Genomic DNA, 18,501 nt, shown 5'->3' with positions numbered 1-18,501 from the left:
AAGTCAAATTATGAGATCTGATAATCTCATAATTAAAAATAATTATAAATTTTTATATATCTCTTTCTTTAACAAATATAAATGCAGAATTATTCATTATTATACAAAACAAAGAATACAGAATTACTTCCTGAAATTTAAAGATGATTCATTCATTTTATTCACGTGTACTACTTGTCAGTAACTAGCAAGTAAAAAGCAGTATAAAACAACAACAAACAAAAATCACTTGTTTATGGTGACAGTCCAGTACAAAGCATATTTCTGAATCAATAGTAAGATTTTCACATTATGCTTATACAAGTCCAGATTTTTCTTGAGCAAGAAATTAAGGATCCAGGAGATTTTATTTATTTTTTTTTTTTTTTGGTTTTTGGGCCACACCCGGTGACGCTCAGGGGTTACTCCTGGCTATGCGCTCAGAAGTTGCTCCTGGCTTGGGGGACCATATGGGACACCGGGGGATCGAACCGCGGTCCGTCCAAGGCTAGCGCAGGGAAGGCAGGCACCTTACCTTTAGCGCCACCGCCCGGCCCCCCAGGAGATTTTATTAAAAGCTAAAACCAAGCTCATTCTTTGTCTGAAAAATGGTTTTCGATCCAATTGGTCCAAGAGAGAAAATCAAAACAGACAATCCCTGTGTTCATGTATGTTCTTCAATATGAGATTCCTAAATTACCTGAAGAAACAGTAATGTATGAAACAGATGTACCCCCCCAAAAAAAAGGAGTCAATAATCTAGACAACTAATGGCAGTATCACAGATCTCATCCTACAGATACAAATCTCATTATCAATAATACTTGGGAGTCACATCAAGTGTGATGACCAGTAAGTATTTAGAGTTCTAGCTGAAAATAATGATTCTGGAATCTTTCAGTCCAGTTTTGGGGAAACAGGAGCACTGATAAGATTTCCTACGGAGCATGTTGAATTAGGAGAAAATGAGCACCTATTAAAAACACCAGTACTAAGAATTTCCCCAGTGGGCTGCAGAAAAGTCAGCAGAGAGATAATGAGAAATAGAAGTGCTTCGGAGGGAAGGTGATGTCGACCAGGTTAGAGCCTGCTGAGAGGTTAAGGAGAACAGAAAAGTAATGGATTGGACAACACGCACAGCAGCAGAGTGCTAGTGCATTGGAGAAGAAATGGTTGCCTGAAAATAGCTGAGCAAGAGAGAGAGAGAGAGTAAGGGGTAAGAAATGAAAAAGGTTCTCAATTTCCCTCATACATTCTCATTATTAGGACAGTTCAAAATGTAGTTATTTATCCCACTAAACTCATCACTCTTTGTGATGAGCTTCCTGAGGTGAGCTGGAACTTCCAGCTCTTTTCTCTTTTGTGTCTGAAAGTTATTATTGCAAGAATGTCTTTCATTTTTCTTAAAACCCATAAATGTGTGAGACCATTCTGCGTTTTTCTCTCTCTCTCTCTGACTTATTTCACTCAGCATAATAGATTCCGTGTACATCCATGTATAGGAAAATTTCATGACTTCATCTCTCCTGACAGCTGCATAATATTCCATTGTGTATATGTACCACAGTTTCTTTAGCCATTCGTCTGTTGAAGGGCATCTTGGTTGTTTCCAGAGTCTTGCTATGGTAAATAGAGCTGCAATGAATATAGGTGTAAGGAAGGGGTTTTTGTATTGTATTTTTGTGTTCCTAGGGTATATTCCTAGGAGTGGTATAGCTGGATCGTATGGGAGCTCGATTTCCAGTTTTTGGAGGAATCTCCATATCGCTTTCCATAAAGGTTGAACTAGACGGCATTCCCACCAGCAGTGGATAAGAGTTCCTTTCTCCCCACATCCCCGCCAACACTGTTTATTCTCATTCTTTGTGATGTGTGCCATTCTCTGTGGTGTGAGGTGGTATCTCATCGTTGTTTTGATTTGCATCTCCCTGATGATTAGTGATGTGGAGCACTTTTTCATGTGTCTTTTGGCCATCTGTATTTCTTCTTTGTCAAAGTGTCTGTTCATTTCTTCTCCCCATTTTTTGATGGGATTAGATTTTTTTTTCTTGTAAAGTTCTGTCAGTGCCTTGTATATTTTGGAGATTAGCCCCTTATCTGATGGGTATTGGGTGAATAGTTTCTCCCACTCAGTGGGTGGCTCTTGTATCTTGGGCACTATTTCCTTTGAGGTGCAGAAGCTTCTCAGCTTAATATATTCCCATCTGTTAATTTCTGCTTTCACTTGCTTGGAGAGTGCAGTTTCTTCCTTGAAGATGCCTTTAGCCTCAATGTCCTGGAGTGTTTTACCTACGTATTGTTCTATATATCTTATGGTTTTGGGGCTGATATCGAGGTCTTTAATCCATTTGGATTTTACCTTCGTACATGATGTTAGCTGGGGGTCTAAGTTCAATTTTTTGCAAGTGGCTACCCAGTTGTGCCAACACCACTTGTTGAAGAGGCTTTCTTTGTTCCATTTAGGATTTTTTGCTCCTTTATCAAAAATTAGGTGATTGTATGTCTGGGGAACATTCTCTGAGTATTCAAGCTTATTCCACTGATCTGAGGGCCTGTCCTTATTCCAATACCATGCTGTTTTGATAACTATTGCTTTGTAGTAAAGTTTAAAGTTGGGGAAAGTAATTCCTCCCATATTCTTTTTCCCAATGATTGCTTTAGCTATTCGAGGGTGTTTATTGTTCCAAATAAATTTCAAAAGTGCCTGGTCCACTTCTTTGAAGAATGTCATGGGTATCTTTAGGGGGATCGCATTAAATCTGTACAGTGCTTTGGGGAGTATTGCCATTTTAATGATGTTAATCCTGCCAATCCATGAGCAGGGTATGTGCTTCCATTTCCGCGTGTCCTCTCTTATTTCTTGGAGCAGAGTTTTTTTATTATTGAGAACCTGTTTAGAGTACAGGCGGGGGTCGGGTGGGGAGGAGGGAGACTTGGGACATTGGTGATGGGAATGTTGCACTGGTGATGGGTGGTGTTAAGAAAAAAAATATTGTTATTCAATAATGGAATACAATGTAAAAAAATAGAAAAAAAAATTATATTGATGTTAGAAAGTGGTGCTAGCCTTGTTTGCAACCAACTGGGTCTAAAAAAAAAAAAAAACAAAAAGAAATGAAAAAATTTTCTTGGCCAGTAGGAATGGCTATGGGGCTAGAATGTGGCTCAATGGGATGGAAAACATGTCTAAGATAGACATATTTGAGGCTTTGAGTTTGAATCCCAACATTTCAGGCCTCCCAGCCTCCACCACAAACCAAACACATGCCAGATATAGTCCTAGTAGCTCTGTCACTGCCAGTCCCTGAACACTTAACAGTGAAGTCCACACCAACATGCTAAGCATCAGTCATACCTGCACCATTCCTACCATCAGATTAAGGTGACCAAATTGAGACCAGGGTAGAAATTAAAGAAAGAGGGTCAAGTGGAGTCAAGTGACTCATTTGGGGCTCTCTAATTAATATGGAAAAAAGAAAGCTAAAAAAAAGTACTGATATATCAAATGAAAAAAAAAGGATAATGGATAAGAGGGCTTGGAAAACAGATTAAGTGGTAGACCATATACTGAGTGAGCCCTGAACTCAATCCCTAGAATCAGGGGTATGTGTACCATTACTTTACCCAATACTGCTATGTATTGTCCATATAGTAAAGAGCCCTCAGCACTAAACTATGAGGCTGGTACTAATGGCCTGTGAGCCTATATCTATAAGCCAAAAAAGGGAAGAAAATGGGTATAATGGAACTCATGAATTTAGATTCATTCTTCTAAATTCTAATGTAAAAATATAGGTGGCAAAATAAAATATGCTCCAGTGATTTAGGTAGCAATAAATCCATTAACTTCTTGGCCATGAGCCTATAATAATAAGTATGATTAGAAAATACTAAAAGGGCCTAAGTGCTAATTTTAAGGTTTCAATAAATTAAGATGCAAAAGTCACCATAATAGTCTTATAGACATCCAAGAACATTGAGCTGATAAAGAGGAGGATCTTCAGGGACAAATTTTTCAAAAAGAAAAAAACACAAGGTGCTGCCACATATTTTTGGGAGGCATACCTGGTGATGCTAAGGGTTTACTCTTGGCTTTGCACTCAGGAATTACTCCTCGTGGTGCTCAGGGCATCATATGAGATGCCAGGGATCGAACATAGGTTAGCGGTATGCAAGGTGAGTACTCTACCTGCTGTACTATCACTCTGGTCCTGATGCTGCCATATTTTGGACAGTAGCTGATGCTAAAAGACTTATGAAACTTCAAATGGGGCAATATTCTTGAACTTACATGGACCTAATTAATAATTAAAACCAATAATTAAGATCAATAGCTATCCCCTAATTTTAATGTCACAAGAAGTTTCAGACCTCTAAATGTTGGGGACTGACTTGTTTGAGGACATTTTGCTGTTCTCTCTGCCATAGCCCAGCTTTTCACCTAAAAGCTATATGCAGTCTTGCTGTAAAATTTTGAGCTAAGAGAAAAGAATGTGTAGCTGCAGGACATAATTTAGCTCTAAGCCCGGAGGAGAGTAAAAGCTGCCTGGTACAGTTATCAGAAACTAGGCCTCACTCCTTAAGACCACATTCCGGAGTGAACTAGGCTGTTATCAATAAGTGTATGCTACATTGTCTGTTCAAGATCACTGAGGCAGGCACATCTTGCACCACCTCCTGATAGTCAAGCAATTAGGAATGCAGCTGGAAGGTCACTAGAAATTTCCATGGAAACAGCACGTTCATCATAACTTGAAGGTCATCCAGCCCCCTAGCCCACTGCCCACTTCCTTATTTAGAGAATGCTTAACTTTCTTTGTTCCTTGAAACCTGAAATATATCCTTGCCTTGTATGGGCCTTCGCGCCAAAAGTATGACTGACATCACCTTTGTACTGCCCCCTTTCTCCTTCACTATATAAGAAGGAACTGTAGCCCAATAAAGTTGCCCTTAAGCAGTGAGACATTGCCTTGGGTCTTTATTATTAACCTCTCTCAGATTTATTACAGGTGTGGTTGTGCCTTCACTCAGCAAAATAGGAGTGCAGTCGTCTGAGAAGCTTCCCCAGCTAATTCCTGCTGGCCAGGCCCCCCCTGGGGGGCTTCTGGACCCTGCATCTAAAATGGGAGAAATTAATATCTATACATCAAATTTTAAGTGCACATTAACATTGACATTGAACATAGGCATCTGATATGGCAAATATAAATATAATGACAATGATATAGTTATATCATATTAAATATTATATCATATTATAAATGTCATGATAATATGATAAATATTACTCAAACTTATAAGGTAAGGTACAACTGAAAGTTTCTCACATTACTTTTATAAATTAGAGGTAGATTTCTGTTAAAAAAACAATGTTTATCATCAGAATGAAAAGCCAAGATTAAAAAAAACTATTGCAAGCTAATTTAACAGGGATGGCTCTGGTACACAGTGGTTTTAAATCAGACAAGGGGAGGTTAGATTAGAGCCTATATCCTAGCGGTAAAAGTTTAATGAGTTTAATAATCTTCTATTAAGATCTTGGTTACTTCTTAATCTGCAATCGTATGTTACTTGATTGTTAAATGGCATTTACCATAATCCCAGTGGTTCTTTCAGATATGTGAAATTGTTATTTTATGTCCTTTGCCTTTCTAACATTTAAGCTATTCCTTTTTTCCCATTTTTTTAATTTTATTCAGCTGAGTTGACTTCTAAGTTCAAAACTTACTAAGTAGCTACTTATAAGATCATGACAAAATCTAAAATTCAAGGATATTTCCATAATGTACCAAAAATACCGATTTTCAAAAGTTTCAAATGCAAATAAAATAATTACTTCCAAATTTACAGACACTACAGGAGATATTTCATAGTCTTTATACCATGAGGCATATTACCAGTGTAGCTCTACGATTATTCTTTCTCTTTATTGGGCCCTTGAATACAGTGTAATTCTTTCTTCCAACTATTATGCCCATAAATTTGCAACGTAAAGTTCAAAAGACGATGAGTAATATAGTCATGTTACAACTAGTTATTGAAATATCACTCTAGGGTATAAGCAGTTCTTTTCTCAAGTCCATTGTGACATCTATTAAAAGAACTAATGAAAAGATCTATCCTGACTCACAGAATATACACTGTAATGAATGGTAAAGAAATGAGGCATAATATTAAAGGTAATTTATCCACGATAGGGGTCAGAGTGATAGTTGTATACTGCTGATGTGAGTTTTACCAACAGTACGCCAGCTGATTTCCTGAGCACTGCCAGAAGTGATTCCTGAGTCAGGAGTGATCCCTGAGCACAGTCAGGAGTGATCTCTGAGTACATGTGGCCCCCACAAAAATATAATAATAATAATAATATGCAATATAAAATCATGATGAATGTTCAGATATTTTTTGGACAAAAAAAGAGCACAGGGGCCAGAGAGATCGCATGGAGGTAGCACATTTGCCTTGCATGCAGAAGGATGGTGGTTCGAATTCCGGCATCCCATTTGGTCACCTGAACCTGTCAGGAGTGATTTCTGAGCGTAGAGCCAAGAATAACCCCTGAGCGCTGCTGGGTGTAATCAAAAAAAAAAAAAAAAAAAGAGCACAATCAGATAAATTTAATGTCTTTCCAAATAAAAATGTGATTTTGATACTATGCACATTTAGATAATCAACCTTTTTCTATTCTAATCTTCCAGCATTATTTACCAGCCCTACAATCCAAATTGCTGTCTCCAGAACATACAGATTTCCTATTTCAGAGTCCTTCATTTTCTCTACAAATCCCTTAAGACCTGTTACAAATGTATGCCTCATCCTCTTTTGTCCTCTGTATGCTTTAGCATACAGAGGTACTCCTGTTTCCTTTGCATCTATTCTTAAGAGTAATCCTTCATCTTTCTTACACAAAAAGTTCACACCATAATACTATGCAGCTGCAAGAAATGATAAAAGATAGAGTTTTCTGCAATCTGGTTAGAACTGTTAGATATCATGTTGAGTAAATCAGAAAAAAAATAGATGATTTCACTTATCTGTGGAATAAAGAATAACTGGATGAAGAAATGTAATGTAGTAAAAGGCAAAATCCCCAGATTAGCCTTGAACACAGAATATAAGGAGAAAAGGAGAGAAATCAAGAGGGAAAAAAAGATGAAAAAGGGAAATAAGTAATGGTAACCATAACTACTTTGTAAACTCTGTACGAAATCTGTCCTTTAGATAAGAAATTTTTTTTATTAAAAATTTTTATTAATGTTATCTCACTTCCTCCGAGCCCTGATAGATCTCCAACTTATATTGATTTTATATTCATTTTAACATGATTTTTTTTTGGTTTTGGGGCCACACCCGGTAATGCTCAGGGGTTACTCCTGGCTTTATGCGCTCAGAAATCGCTCCTGGCTTGGGGGACCATATGGGACACCGGGGGATCGAACCGCAGTCCAGCCTAGGCTAGCGCAGGCAAGGCAGGCACCTTACTTCTAGCGCCACCACGCCGGCCCCTTAACATGATTTTCTTTCCAAAGATTTTAAAGGCAATAAGTTGGAAGATGTCTTTCATGAGACTTTTTTTTTAAAAAAATTATTAAAAAATCAAATTTTTAAGAGAGAATTTACTACAATCAGAAGGAAGGAAGGCGAAATTTCACACTTATCTCCACCACGTTACCATCCATTTCTATGGGTTAGGTTTGTCATGTCTATAGCATTGATATAAAGCTATTCATAGCTGGACAACTTTGTTGTTGTTACTTTCATTTTGGTGTCACACTCCTTTAAGACTCAGGAAGGGGTGTTTTGGAATCAAACCTGAGACAACCAGGTTCACCCACGTACAAGACAAGCATCTTACCCACTGGACTATCCTACCCACTCTATTTGACACCTTTTTTGGGGTGTCTGTTTTTCCCTTTTTCTAAAATTGATATTAACATAAAATTTAAAGCTTGCTTCCTTTTCAGTGCTTCCTTCTATCTTCCATCCACTCTGCAGAACTCCAAAACCACTCAGCATATACAGGCAGACAAGGTCACACTCCCATTTTTCCGTGGAGACCTTCCCTAGGAGCTCCTCATAACACCCCATCTGCATTGGCAACTCTCCAGGTAGGGAGACAAGCTGTTGTCTTGGGACTACCCTTAACCATCAGGTTTCAAAGCTAAACTCTTCCTGATAAAAAACAAAAGGGAGGAAGAAAGGAAAAGACTCCTGGGACACATAACTAGTGAGAACAATTTATCAAGGATGAGAGGGGAAGACTGATGTAGCCACTAAGAAACTTGCCATGATTAAAAAATATAATAATAGAATATAGAGTAAAGCAAACACCAAGAGCTTTCTGGGACAAAAACTAATATTTGAAACTTTTCAAATGTGTTCCCACCCTTTGATACTGAAATAGGAAACTGAAATATATTTTAATAGCTCAGGCTTTATGTTTATCTACTAGCATTGTGTCAATTCTTATATTTGTGATTTTTGGGTTGTCATTTTAAGAGAGTATATATTTTATCTCAAAATTAATATATAAACTTTAGAGTATGTTTCTTAAATGTATGAAAATACTTGTGAAACATTTTCTTTAACTCCACTTAAGGTATTTTTGTTGGTTGGTTTGCTTGTTTTGGTTTGGGAGCTACACTCAGCGGTGCTTAGGGCATACTCTTGACTCTGGGCTCAGGGGATCACATAAGGTGCTGGGAGTCAAACTCTTTTTGGTTGTGTACAAGACAAGCTCTCTCCACCCTAAAACAAAGTTATGACCCCAATACTTCCCAATAAGTTGTCCTAAAATTCTTCAGAATCTTTGCTAACTAACTACCCTAGACTAGGATGCTATTTAAAAACATCATATATAGAAAAAAGGTCACAAAACAGAAAACAGAATTACAAATCTATTAAAATATTTAGAGCAAAACAAGTATAAAAATGATTAACTAGAAGAAAGTCAAATAGATTTAGTTATTAACTCTAAGTTGTGGTTGCATATTAAACTTTGTACAATAAAATGCATGAGTTTTGTAATAGGAAAAACATTTCAAATACACAATTGTAATTTTTAGTGTGTATTACAAATGACATGTCCTTTTACTACAGCATTCACTCTCAATGCATTAATGAAAAGCATTAAAAAACTATTTTATTGAATAAACAGAATGATTATTTTTATCATCTGGGGCTTAATACAAAGAAGCTTTTCATTTCATTAAAATATTGATAGCCGAGCTCTTTGGGCATAACAGTAAATTTTAATAAGTTCTTTGGTTTCTAATGACTCATATTAATGTCTTGAATGTGTCTCTAATAAAAACAGATGAAATTAAAGATTTCACTAAGTAAATTATTCATGCTATCAGAATTTTTCTTCCAGACAACACATAACTTGTTAAAAGACCCAGAGACATAAAAGCAGATGCAATAATTAAAATGAGAACATGACACTAAATTGGAATCGGAGCCAACAAAAACACAGTAAATTATTTCTCTTCAAAATTTTATTTTTTAATAAGACTTTTAAAAATCTTATAAAAGACATCTCCAACTCATTCTTTTTCACAAACTTTGGAAAGCAAATAAAACTAAAATCAGTAGAACTTGGGGTCTATCATGTCTTGAAGGAAGGGGGATGAAGCTCAGTGAATGACCTAACTAAAAGTTAGTATTGTATGGATATTCCTATCATTGTTATTGTTTAGGTTACCATAAGAGGTTACTTTAAGAGGGTACTTTGTCTTCTAAGACCTTCTCCACCAATAATAAATCTATGGTATAAACTTAATTTTTCCCATTTAATAATCAATACTGGAACAAACATAGCCCATAAGAAGTCAATCTTTAATGAAGTTCATAAAAACAACCACCAATAGTCAAAGAAACAAAATACTGCCAACCATTTTTGTGACCTTTTAAGTCTTTTGACTTTTCCATTCACCTGATGATAGGCAGGAAATTTTATGAACTAAATTTCATAGTCTTCTTTTTTTTCTGATAATAAAAACTCATTTAATATAGAAATTGAATGCAGGGTGGGGGGGTGAGAGACTTCAATAAAATTCAAATCACCAGTAGTCCCACTATTTGGACAGAACACTGTTCACATTCTTTTTCCATGTCCATATTTCTTTGTAAAGTTGTTAAGATTCTACCTGCTAGGTCAGAGTGATAGTAGAGCTGGTAGGTAGCTTACCTTGAACACAGACAACCCAGATTTGATATCCAAAGTCCCCATAGGAATGAGCCCTGAACGCAGAGAGCCAGTAGTAAACCCTGAACACCACTGGGTGTGGCCAAAATCCAAACAAAAAAATTCTATATGCTGCTTCTGAAGTATTACAAAATTGAAATATTCAAAGGTCCTACCCAGAAGATCATATCAAAGGAGTTTGCTAAGAATAGGATACACCTTAATAAAAAAAATCCCCAAATCTGGTTATTCTTTATAAGAGAACCAAATGAAGAAAATCTTTGGAAATACAGACCATTCAAAATTTTATACCTCCCCCCATCTTGGGTTCAGAAGCCAAATCCCCAAATATCATTCCCATCACAGGTAAATATGATCCTAGTCTATGCATCTCCCTGGGTTTCCTGTGTGGATCTACAGAAAACAGATCAGTGATGGCTTAATGAGTAGAGAATGACCTCTAAACTGTCACATGAGATTCCTGCACAGGGACAACTGAATATCCACAAATTTATAATAAAAACACTCTTCTGTACCACTCAGCTCTAAGAAAAGAATTTGTATAATTTACTGTTAAGCAATTAGACTAGAAGGAATCATGCTGAGTGAAATCAGCCAGAGGGTGAGTGAGACGAAGAAGGAATGAGCTTTGACATCTGTAGAAAATATGGAAACAAGTGGAATAACCTTGCAAGTCAGCCTAGAGAAGTGAGGCAGCCAAGAAGTACCTATGGGAGGGGGCATGATGACAGGGTGCTGGCACTCTGATAGTGGGTGTTGATGAAATATTATGTGCCTACAACTTCTTTTGGGGGGGGCACACCTGGCGGCACTCAGGGGTTACTCTTGGCTCTGAGCTCAAAAATCACTTATGACAGGTTCGGGGGACCATATGGGATGCTGGGGATCGAACCTGGGTTGGCCTCTTGCAGGGCAAAAACCCTACCTGCTTTGGCAACAAACTCTTGTTTATTATTGATAGTACTGTAAATCATGGTGTCTAAAGTGACACTGGGAAAAAAAAGTTCTCCCACAGTCAATCCCTTTTATACAAATAGGTGGTTTAATAGAACATTCTTGAATACTGTTTGGCACTGTGAGTGTCTCAAGGGAGCTATTTAGCGTAAATTCTAAAAAAAAACATATTCTGGTAATAGTATCTTTCACAATACCTAAATGATTAGATGGATAATTCACATGAAAACAGCCACCTATAAAAGTTTTTTTGTCCTAATGTAATACTAAAACAATAGAATTCAAACAGAATTAATCCAAATAACTCCAATTCCACATCTGACCATATTTAAATGGTTTCCAAGTCATCCTTATTTGTATATTAGGCAAGTTCTGAAAGTGAAACAGACTGATTTAAGGTAATAATTTAACTTATCACTTCAAGTAGTAATTCTTTAACTTCTAATTCTTGTGGACCTGACTACTGACCTTACTTCACCCCTGAAAGTCAACAGAATTTATTTAAAGGTAATGCACCTTGCCTTTACTAAATAGTGTCAAGGGCAGAAGAATATCATTTTCAACAGTGACTCTATTAAACATAAGGATAATAAGTCATTTAAATGGCAAGGGTTTGAAAGTCTAACAATGACACTGATGGACTTGAATCCCATGTGAAATAATTAATAGACTACATGTATCATTAAGGCAGATTCTATAGCCTGGCTGGTTATAGAGGCACAAAAACTGAGATGAGAAGCAACTCACATTCAAAGGAAAGAGCCACTCCAAGGGAAGAAAATACAAAAGCAACCTGATACACTGACTCCATCTAGACAAAGAATATCAGATACTGTAGCAAGAATGCCAGCCACAAAGGGGAAAATGACCCCGAGAAACACAGGTCAGGGATCTGATTGTTGAAGGCTGTATGCAAGAGAACTGGCCTATTTCTCTTTTCAAACCTTGTTTTAAATTTTCATATGCTTCATGTTAAAGATAGTAAGATTTTTTCACAGGAAGGTCATTTTAGAGAATTAACTTGGATTAAAAAACTTTTATCTAAAGGACATATTTGGTACCACTAGAGAGTTTGCAGAGTATTTATGGTAACCCTAAACAGTAAATCTTGTTCAAACAGAAAGTTACAAGTAAAAATGTTGCCTAGTATGACCATAAAGTAGAAAGCATTATCAAACAGAAATTTAGCCTGTTCTGGGGTCATAGGACCATAATAATGAGGCTCAAAGTTCCTCATAAATTTACTTTCTAAAGACAATGTATCTGAAGTAGTTTAGAGACTATAAGTCATCAACAGAGCCTGGCCCACCTAATTAATTAATTTGTGAGCTACCTTCTAACTCCTGCTGAAGAATATGACCTCATAGGGTAACAACAGCTAAGTTAGTTATAGTCCCTGGAATCAAATGACCTTTTTCTTTTACTGAAGAATGGGGCTATATATCTGGTTTGCTAACAGATTATTTGATATTTACTACTTCTTTCTTCTTTTTTACCTCCTCCTCCTTCTTCCTCTTACTCCTCCTTCTTTCTTCTTCTCCTCTTCCTTCCTTTTTCTCCTCTTCCTTCCTTTCTCTTTTCCACATCTTCCTCCTCCTTCTTGTGTTTGTGGACTATACCTGGTGGTACTCAAGAAGTACTACTATCTCTGCACTCAAGAATTACTCCTGTCTGTGCTTGGGAATCCATATGGAATGCTGGGAATTGAAGCTCAATAGGCTATGAGCAAGGCAAGCATGTTATCCACTGTACTATATCACTCCAGCTCAAAATATTCACTTATTAACCAATCAAGTAGGAAAGGCTGAAGAGCCCAATGAAGTCATTAAAAGCAAGAGAGATGAAGAAAGAAGAAAATTTGAGTTAGCAGAAGTCTAAAAATCTGGTCCTCTGTGCTTCCTTCATCAATTACACCATGAAGAGTAAGTTCATATAATAAAACACTTATTCTGATGCATACCCCATGTTTCCTAGGCATACCCCAAATTACACACAAAAAATGGTATTGCTGTTATACCTATTTGTGCTTAGCAATGTAAGATACTGATTCAAAATCTTGAAAATAATCATTCTTTTCTAAGACTGTTGTTGAGAATTTTAAATATTTTCTTTAAAATTTTAAAAGAAAATAGCCTTTACAATAATCAAAACAGTCAGCCTATGTCCATGTGTCTCTAAAGAGCCCAACTGTCTATATTTACAATCCTACCACTGACAGATACTATGGGAAACATCTAGAATGCTAGTTGTCAAAAGACTGCTGATTTTTACAAATCAGACTGGTAATTAAAATATAATCAGGAAGATTATGATCAGAGTCACATTAAATAAAAAACAAATGTGGCTGTTTTCAGAGAAAAAAACATACATAAAAGCACCTAAAATGACCTAACATGACTTCATTAAAAGAAATCAAAGGTCAAAGTAAATTTTGAGGTTCGTCAAACATATTTAAACCTTGGGAGGGGGGGAATTCATCCTTTAAGCAAAAATACTCCCAACTCTCATTTCCTTCCAATAAAGGTCAATTAACCAAGAGTTAAGATAGAGCCTCACTTCATCTATGTGGAGAAATATACAGGGCCCTAATTCTATAAATCTAGATAACACATATAATAAATCACCTAGAGAAGTAGGCAGTGGGCATTCCTGGGATCAGCCCAAGAATCTGCAATTAAAAACATACCAAACACACTGGATAAATTCATTCTGAGGCTGGAAGCTAGAAAATCCTCCTCCTCTACTATTAAGGAGAAAGTTATCTTCATAATAAAAAGCAAAGAAAATAGTCCATGGGCAAGAGAAATAGTACAGCAGGTAGGTCACGAATCTGCATGTGTAGTCCTGGATTTAATCCCCCATTAAACCCCACTAAATTCCCTGAGATCAGGGGTAAGCCATCACTACTCAGGATGGGACCCCAAAACTGAGAAAAAGAAAAAGTTCAGTATAGAATGGTAATAGAGTAAAAGAATACAGTACATCTGGCCTAATTAAACTGCACCCGCTTTTTTGGATTTGTCCCGAAAGACTAGGGAAAGTAACACCATTTCCAGGGCTAGGTGCTTACCCAGGCAGCGGTAGGGGATCACAATGTGGGGATGGGTCTTGCACTGTTTGCCTCCCTTCTTGCACCAGTTCTGGATAGTCACAGGCTGGTTGGCTTCAACCACATTGGTGATCTGCAGTTCAGGGTAGACCTAGGAGAAAAGACAAAAAAGGATGTGTAATTACTGAAGGACCCAGTACATGCTACCATCTCATTGAACATTCATTGAGCTTCTTCTAACTGCTCAAAGTTGGATTCAAACTTGCTTTTCAATCAAGCTTACAAAAACAAGATCAAGAAAACAATAAAGGTGGCAATAACCTGTCCATTTACTTCAAAACATTCACTTTTTTATTTTCTTTAACTGTACCCAGTAAGAATTTATGTATAAATTCTATAGAGATCATATAAAAATATGAGGAGACCCCTTTGCTAAGCATTTTCAATGCAGAGCATACTAATGTGTAGGTGACAATCTGTAAACTACTAAATAAATTCTATAGTAAATACCTTCCTTGACTGGAACCCATCTCAATGTTACTCATTTAGGCTAATATTTTACATACAGGATAGGTTACAAAGCAAGTTTCCCATATAAAAATCATTCTGTGTAAAGTAATGCACACAAAATAATCCATCAGTTATCACCAGTGTCATGCAGATAAAGAATCATACTCCTAAATCTCTTCCCTTGTTCCCTACAGTCCTTGCTTTGATTGTTGCTCTCAGTAAATCATGGTGTTTACTGAGCGCTTTGAAATAAAATGTGAAACTAGATCAGCTAAAAGATATTTGTGGCACTGCAAATCATTTTTACTTATTATCAGTAATGAGTAAAAAGATAAAAATAGAAAAAATTATCTCTAGAATGCATTTTCCCTGAGCATAAATCTTTCATTTTGTCAGAGACTATTTTTTGCTAAATACACATTATATTAAAAAAAAAAAAAAACATAGAGGAGGGTCATGAACTCTGTAATGGGAATATAAGAGGTGTTGAGTTCTGGTATGGACTACAGAATTCTGGCATAAAAGCACCCAAAATAGGAAAATATAAATTAGCCCAGCTTCTGTAAAACATAATATAGAGATAATTCAAAAAATTAAAATGCCATGTGATCCAGCATACTAGTATTTCTAGGTATTTACCTGGAGGAGATAAAGGCATAATTCAAAGGGATGTTTATACTATGTTCATATCAGCATTAGCATTATTTATAGTATCCAAAATATGGAATCAACCTAAATGCCCATTAACAAATGACTCAATATAGGAGTTTTGTCATATACTACTGTGCTATTAACACAAATGATGAGATAAAACAAACACAAAAGGATGTTGTTTTGCTAAGTGAAATAAGAAAGTGAGAATCACTCATCCACCAGTAGACTATACACAACTAAAGAAAACAAACTGGCGACACTCAACCAAACTAACAAGTAGACTTGGCAAATAATCTGGTGGTTACCAGAAATAATGACAGAAATAGGTTGGAGAAATGTGAGGGTTTTTTTTTTTTGTTTTTTTTTGTTTGTTTGTTTTTTTAGTAGGATGGTCTTGGAACTTTGTTAGTGGGTTCAGTGGGTACTATACATATATAGAGATTTGTTGGGCTATGCCCTGAAATTCTACAATACTGTAAATACAGGAGGGAATAGCTTACAATAAAATGATATTAGTTAACATCATCGGAGAAGTGAAAAAAATCAAATAACATGGAAACAGGAATATTAAAAAGATCATGTGAGCTCCTGTTAAGATCCCTTAAGCTTCACAGAATTTGTTCAGATACCAGAAATCCAGAACTGAGGACTTCAAAGATTGCAGAGAGGGGAGATCAGTGCAAGAAAACAGTTCTGCAGATCCCAACATTAGAGAGAGGGCTGAGAAGATATATTGGGGGAAAAGGAAAAAATAGTTTTCAAATAAAAATGGGAACTTAGAGGACATCACCAACTGTGGGTACAGAGTTAAGTGGACAGAGAGAAAAGCACTTTTATATGAGAAGGCTACAGAAAAAGGTTACATTTTTAACTTTTTTCACTGTAGAGTGTTGGGTATTTTTGCATTATTTTAATTTATTTTCTTTGGGGGTGGAATTGGGCCACATCAGTGGTGTTGAAAGCCAATGCTCAGAGTAACGTTTGGCCATATATGAGGACTAAACTGTGATTGGTCACATGCAAAACAAGGGAGTATACTATCTTTCAGGCTCATATTTTTTTGTTTTTCAAAGACTGACTAAAAATATCATTTGTCTTGCTTCTTTCTTGGGTGTTCAACTTACCCACCACTGTTCATTAAAATAAAAATGGAGGATTGAGAATAGAATATCCAGGCAAGGAAAAAAAATCCCAGAACGTATTCATGTCTATTACTACATGAAAGAACACAATACAAAAAAGGTTTTGTACTGAATGCTTTCAACTAGAGAAATTCTGTTAAAGGTCAATATTCAGAAGTTGAACAGGGGCAGGAGAAAGGAGGGATAAGCAGGTACACAGAATTTTCATGACAGTGAAACTAAATAATACCATTTAATACCATAATTAATACCATTCAAGTTAGTGCATATCATCATCTATCTGTCCAAACTCACAAAATGTGCTACACCAAAACAGGACCCTATTGCAAACTACCAACTTAAGAGTATTAATCACCTGACAGGTTATTGATTAAGGGATAACTATGCCTATGTTGGGCATGAAGTATATAGAAAATACCTGTAAGTTTCTCTACATTTTGTTATGAGGCTAAAACTACTCTAGGAAATAGGTTTCTTTTTAAATTAAAAAAAATGAAAAAGAGCATTCATCACTGAGGCATTCTGTGGTTTCTCATATGCCATGGGACCACCAAAATTGGACACTCTCAGGCCACTTTATTAATTTTATTCTTAAATATCTCACCTCAGCATTTGGATTTCTGTCACACTCCTCACCTTGAAAATGCCAGTAAAAAGTTACTATCCCCTGCTTGCCTTTCCCCCCCCTATAATGAAAGATGAAGAGGCTCTTTCTACAGGAATATAATTCTCCCACCATCTTTCCTTGTTTATGGCCTCACAAAAGTCCAGACCTCGTGAGTCATAAACTCTCTGACACCAGAGAGTGTGTCCCTGAAGGAGAGACTTTATGCACCATCAAGTGTGAGTTACTGCACTGTGCTAAGGAGTAGTTCTCACTGCCACTTCGCTGAAATACTACCCTGCTGAGAAGTTTCTCAGGAGCTTTTGGATTCCGATAAACCCGGTGACAGAGCACAGTGAAATTCCATTTTCTTCTCTTCAACTCAAAAGCAAAATATCTACGTGCATGATGCTGCTGATGAAAAAAGGATCTCTCATTCACGATGCCTTCCACCTTTGGCTTCCTGGTACAGTCTCAAAAACTCCTTTTTTTTTCCTGGCAGATGGAATATATGTCCTGATAAACTCAGCTGAGAGGCCTCTCCCCAACCATCGCTGGAATCTAATACTGTGATCTAACACAGAATTTGCTTCTCATTCCCACTGAGAATGTACCATTTCCAGTGTTTGAACTTCTCTCTCTAGTAGGTTGGCAGTTAACCGCATAAATATGACTATATAAATAATAGCATACTACATAATAGTTGATGATATAGTCTATAGAATTATATAATTTATATAGTAAATTTGAATTACTTAAATTTCATCCAGTTTGATTACAGACCTAAACCAATAAAAATGTCAACCTCATCCAGCTACTTTTATTACTTACTAAAATTAATTAAATCGTAACTTAGATCTACCAAAGATAGTACAATTCTGTCACTACAAAAAAAGGAAGTTTATTTAAAAGGGGAAGAAAATGTCAACAATAACAATCATGAAGTTTCATCTGAAGTTTACCAAGTTCTAGTTAGTCAACATGACAACCACATTTATTCATAAATCCAACAATAGGGGGAAATCATAATAAAAATATTAAAATTTCTGACAAGTCCTAGACCATTTTATAAGCAGCTCCAGTATATGACTAGAGGCAAACCAGCATTGTATGTTGCAACAAATGATAGGATTGATTTGATTGTTTTAGGAGTTTAAATAAGGGCCGGATTACCACAGTAAGCCTTTTGCCTTGTATATGGCCAACCGAGCATGGACCCAGGTTCAATCCTTGGCATCCCATATGGTCTCCTGAGCCTGACAGGGGCTATTTCTGGGTACAGAGCCAGAAGTAACCTCTGAGTGCTGCCAGGTGTGGCCCAAAAACCAAAAAAAAATTAAATAAACACAATGTTCTTGAGGCCAGTTAAGTTCCACTGTTTCATCATAATAAATTAAAAGTT

At 36.5% G+C, this 18,501-nt stretch overlaps 1 protein-coding gene across 4 annotated transcripts in view; it reads right to left on the bottom strand.

The window, feature by feature from the left end:
* Positions 1-18,501, bottom strand: part of APP (amyloid beta precursor protein) — a 310,266-nt gene that overhangs the window by 212,057 nt on the left and 79,708 nt on the right. For all 4 annotated transcript variants that reach the window (XM_049785762.1, XM_049785763.1, XM_049785765.1 and 1 more), the window contains exon 3: positions 14,211-14,340. In XM_049785762.1, coding sequence (XP_049641719.1) covers positions 14,211-14,340 — 130 coding nt within the window. The remainder of the gene's footprint in view (positions 1-14,210; positions 14,341-18,501) is intronic.

This window comes from Suncus etruscus, chromosome 13 (genome assembly GCF_024139225.1).
Source record: "Suncus etruscus isolate mSunEtr1 chromosome 13, mSunEtr1.pri.cur, whole genome shotgun sequence".
In the NCBI taxonomy this organism is placed as follows: Eukaryota; Metazoa; Chordata; class Mammalia; order Eulipotyphla; family Soricidae; genus Suncus; species Suncus etruscus.
This window is presented reverse-complemented; position numbering and strand designations above follow the sequence as displayed.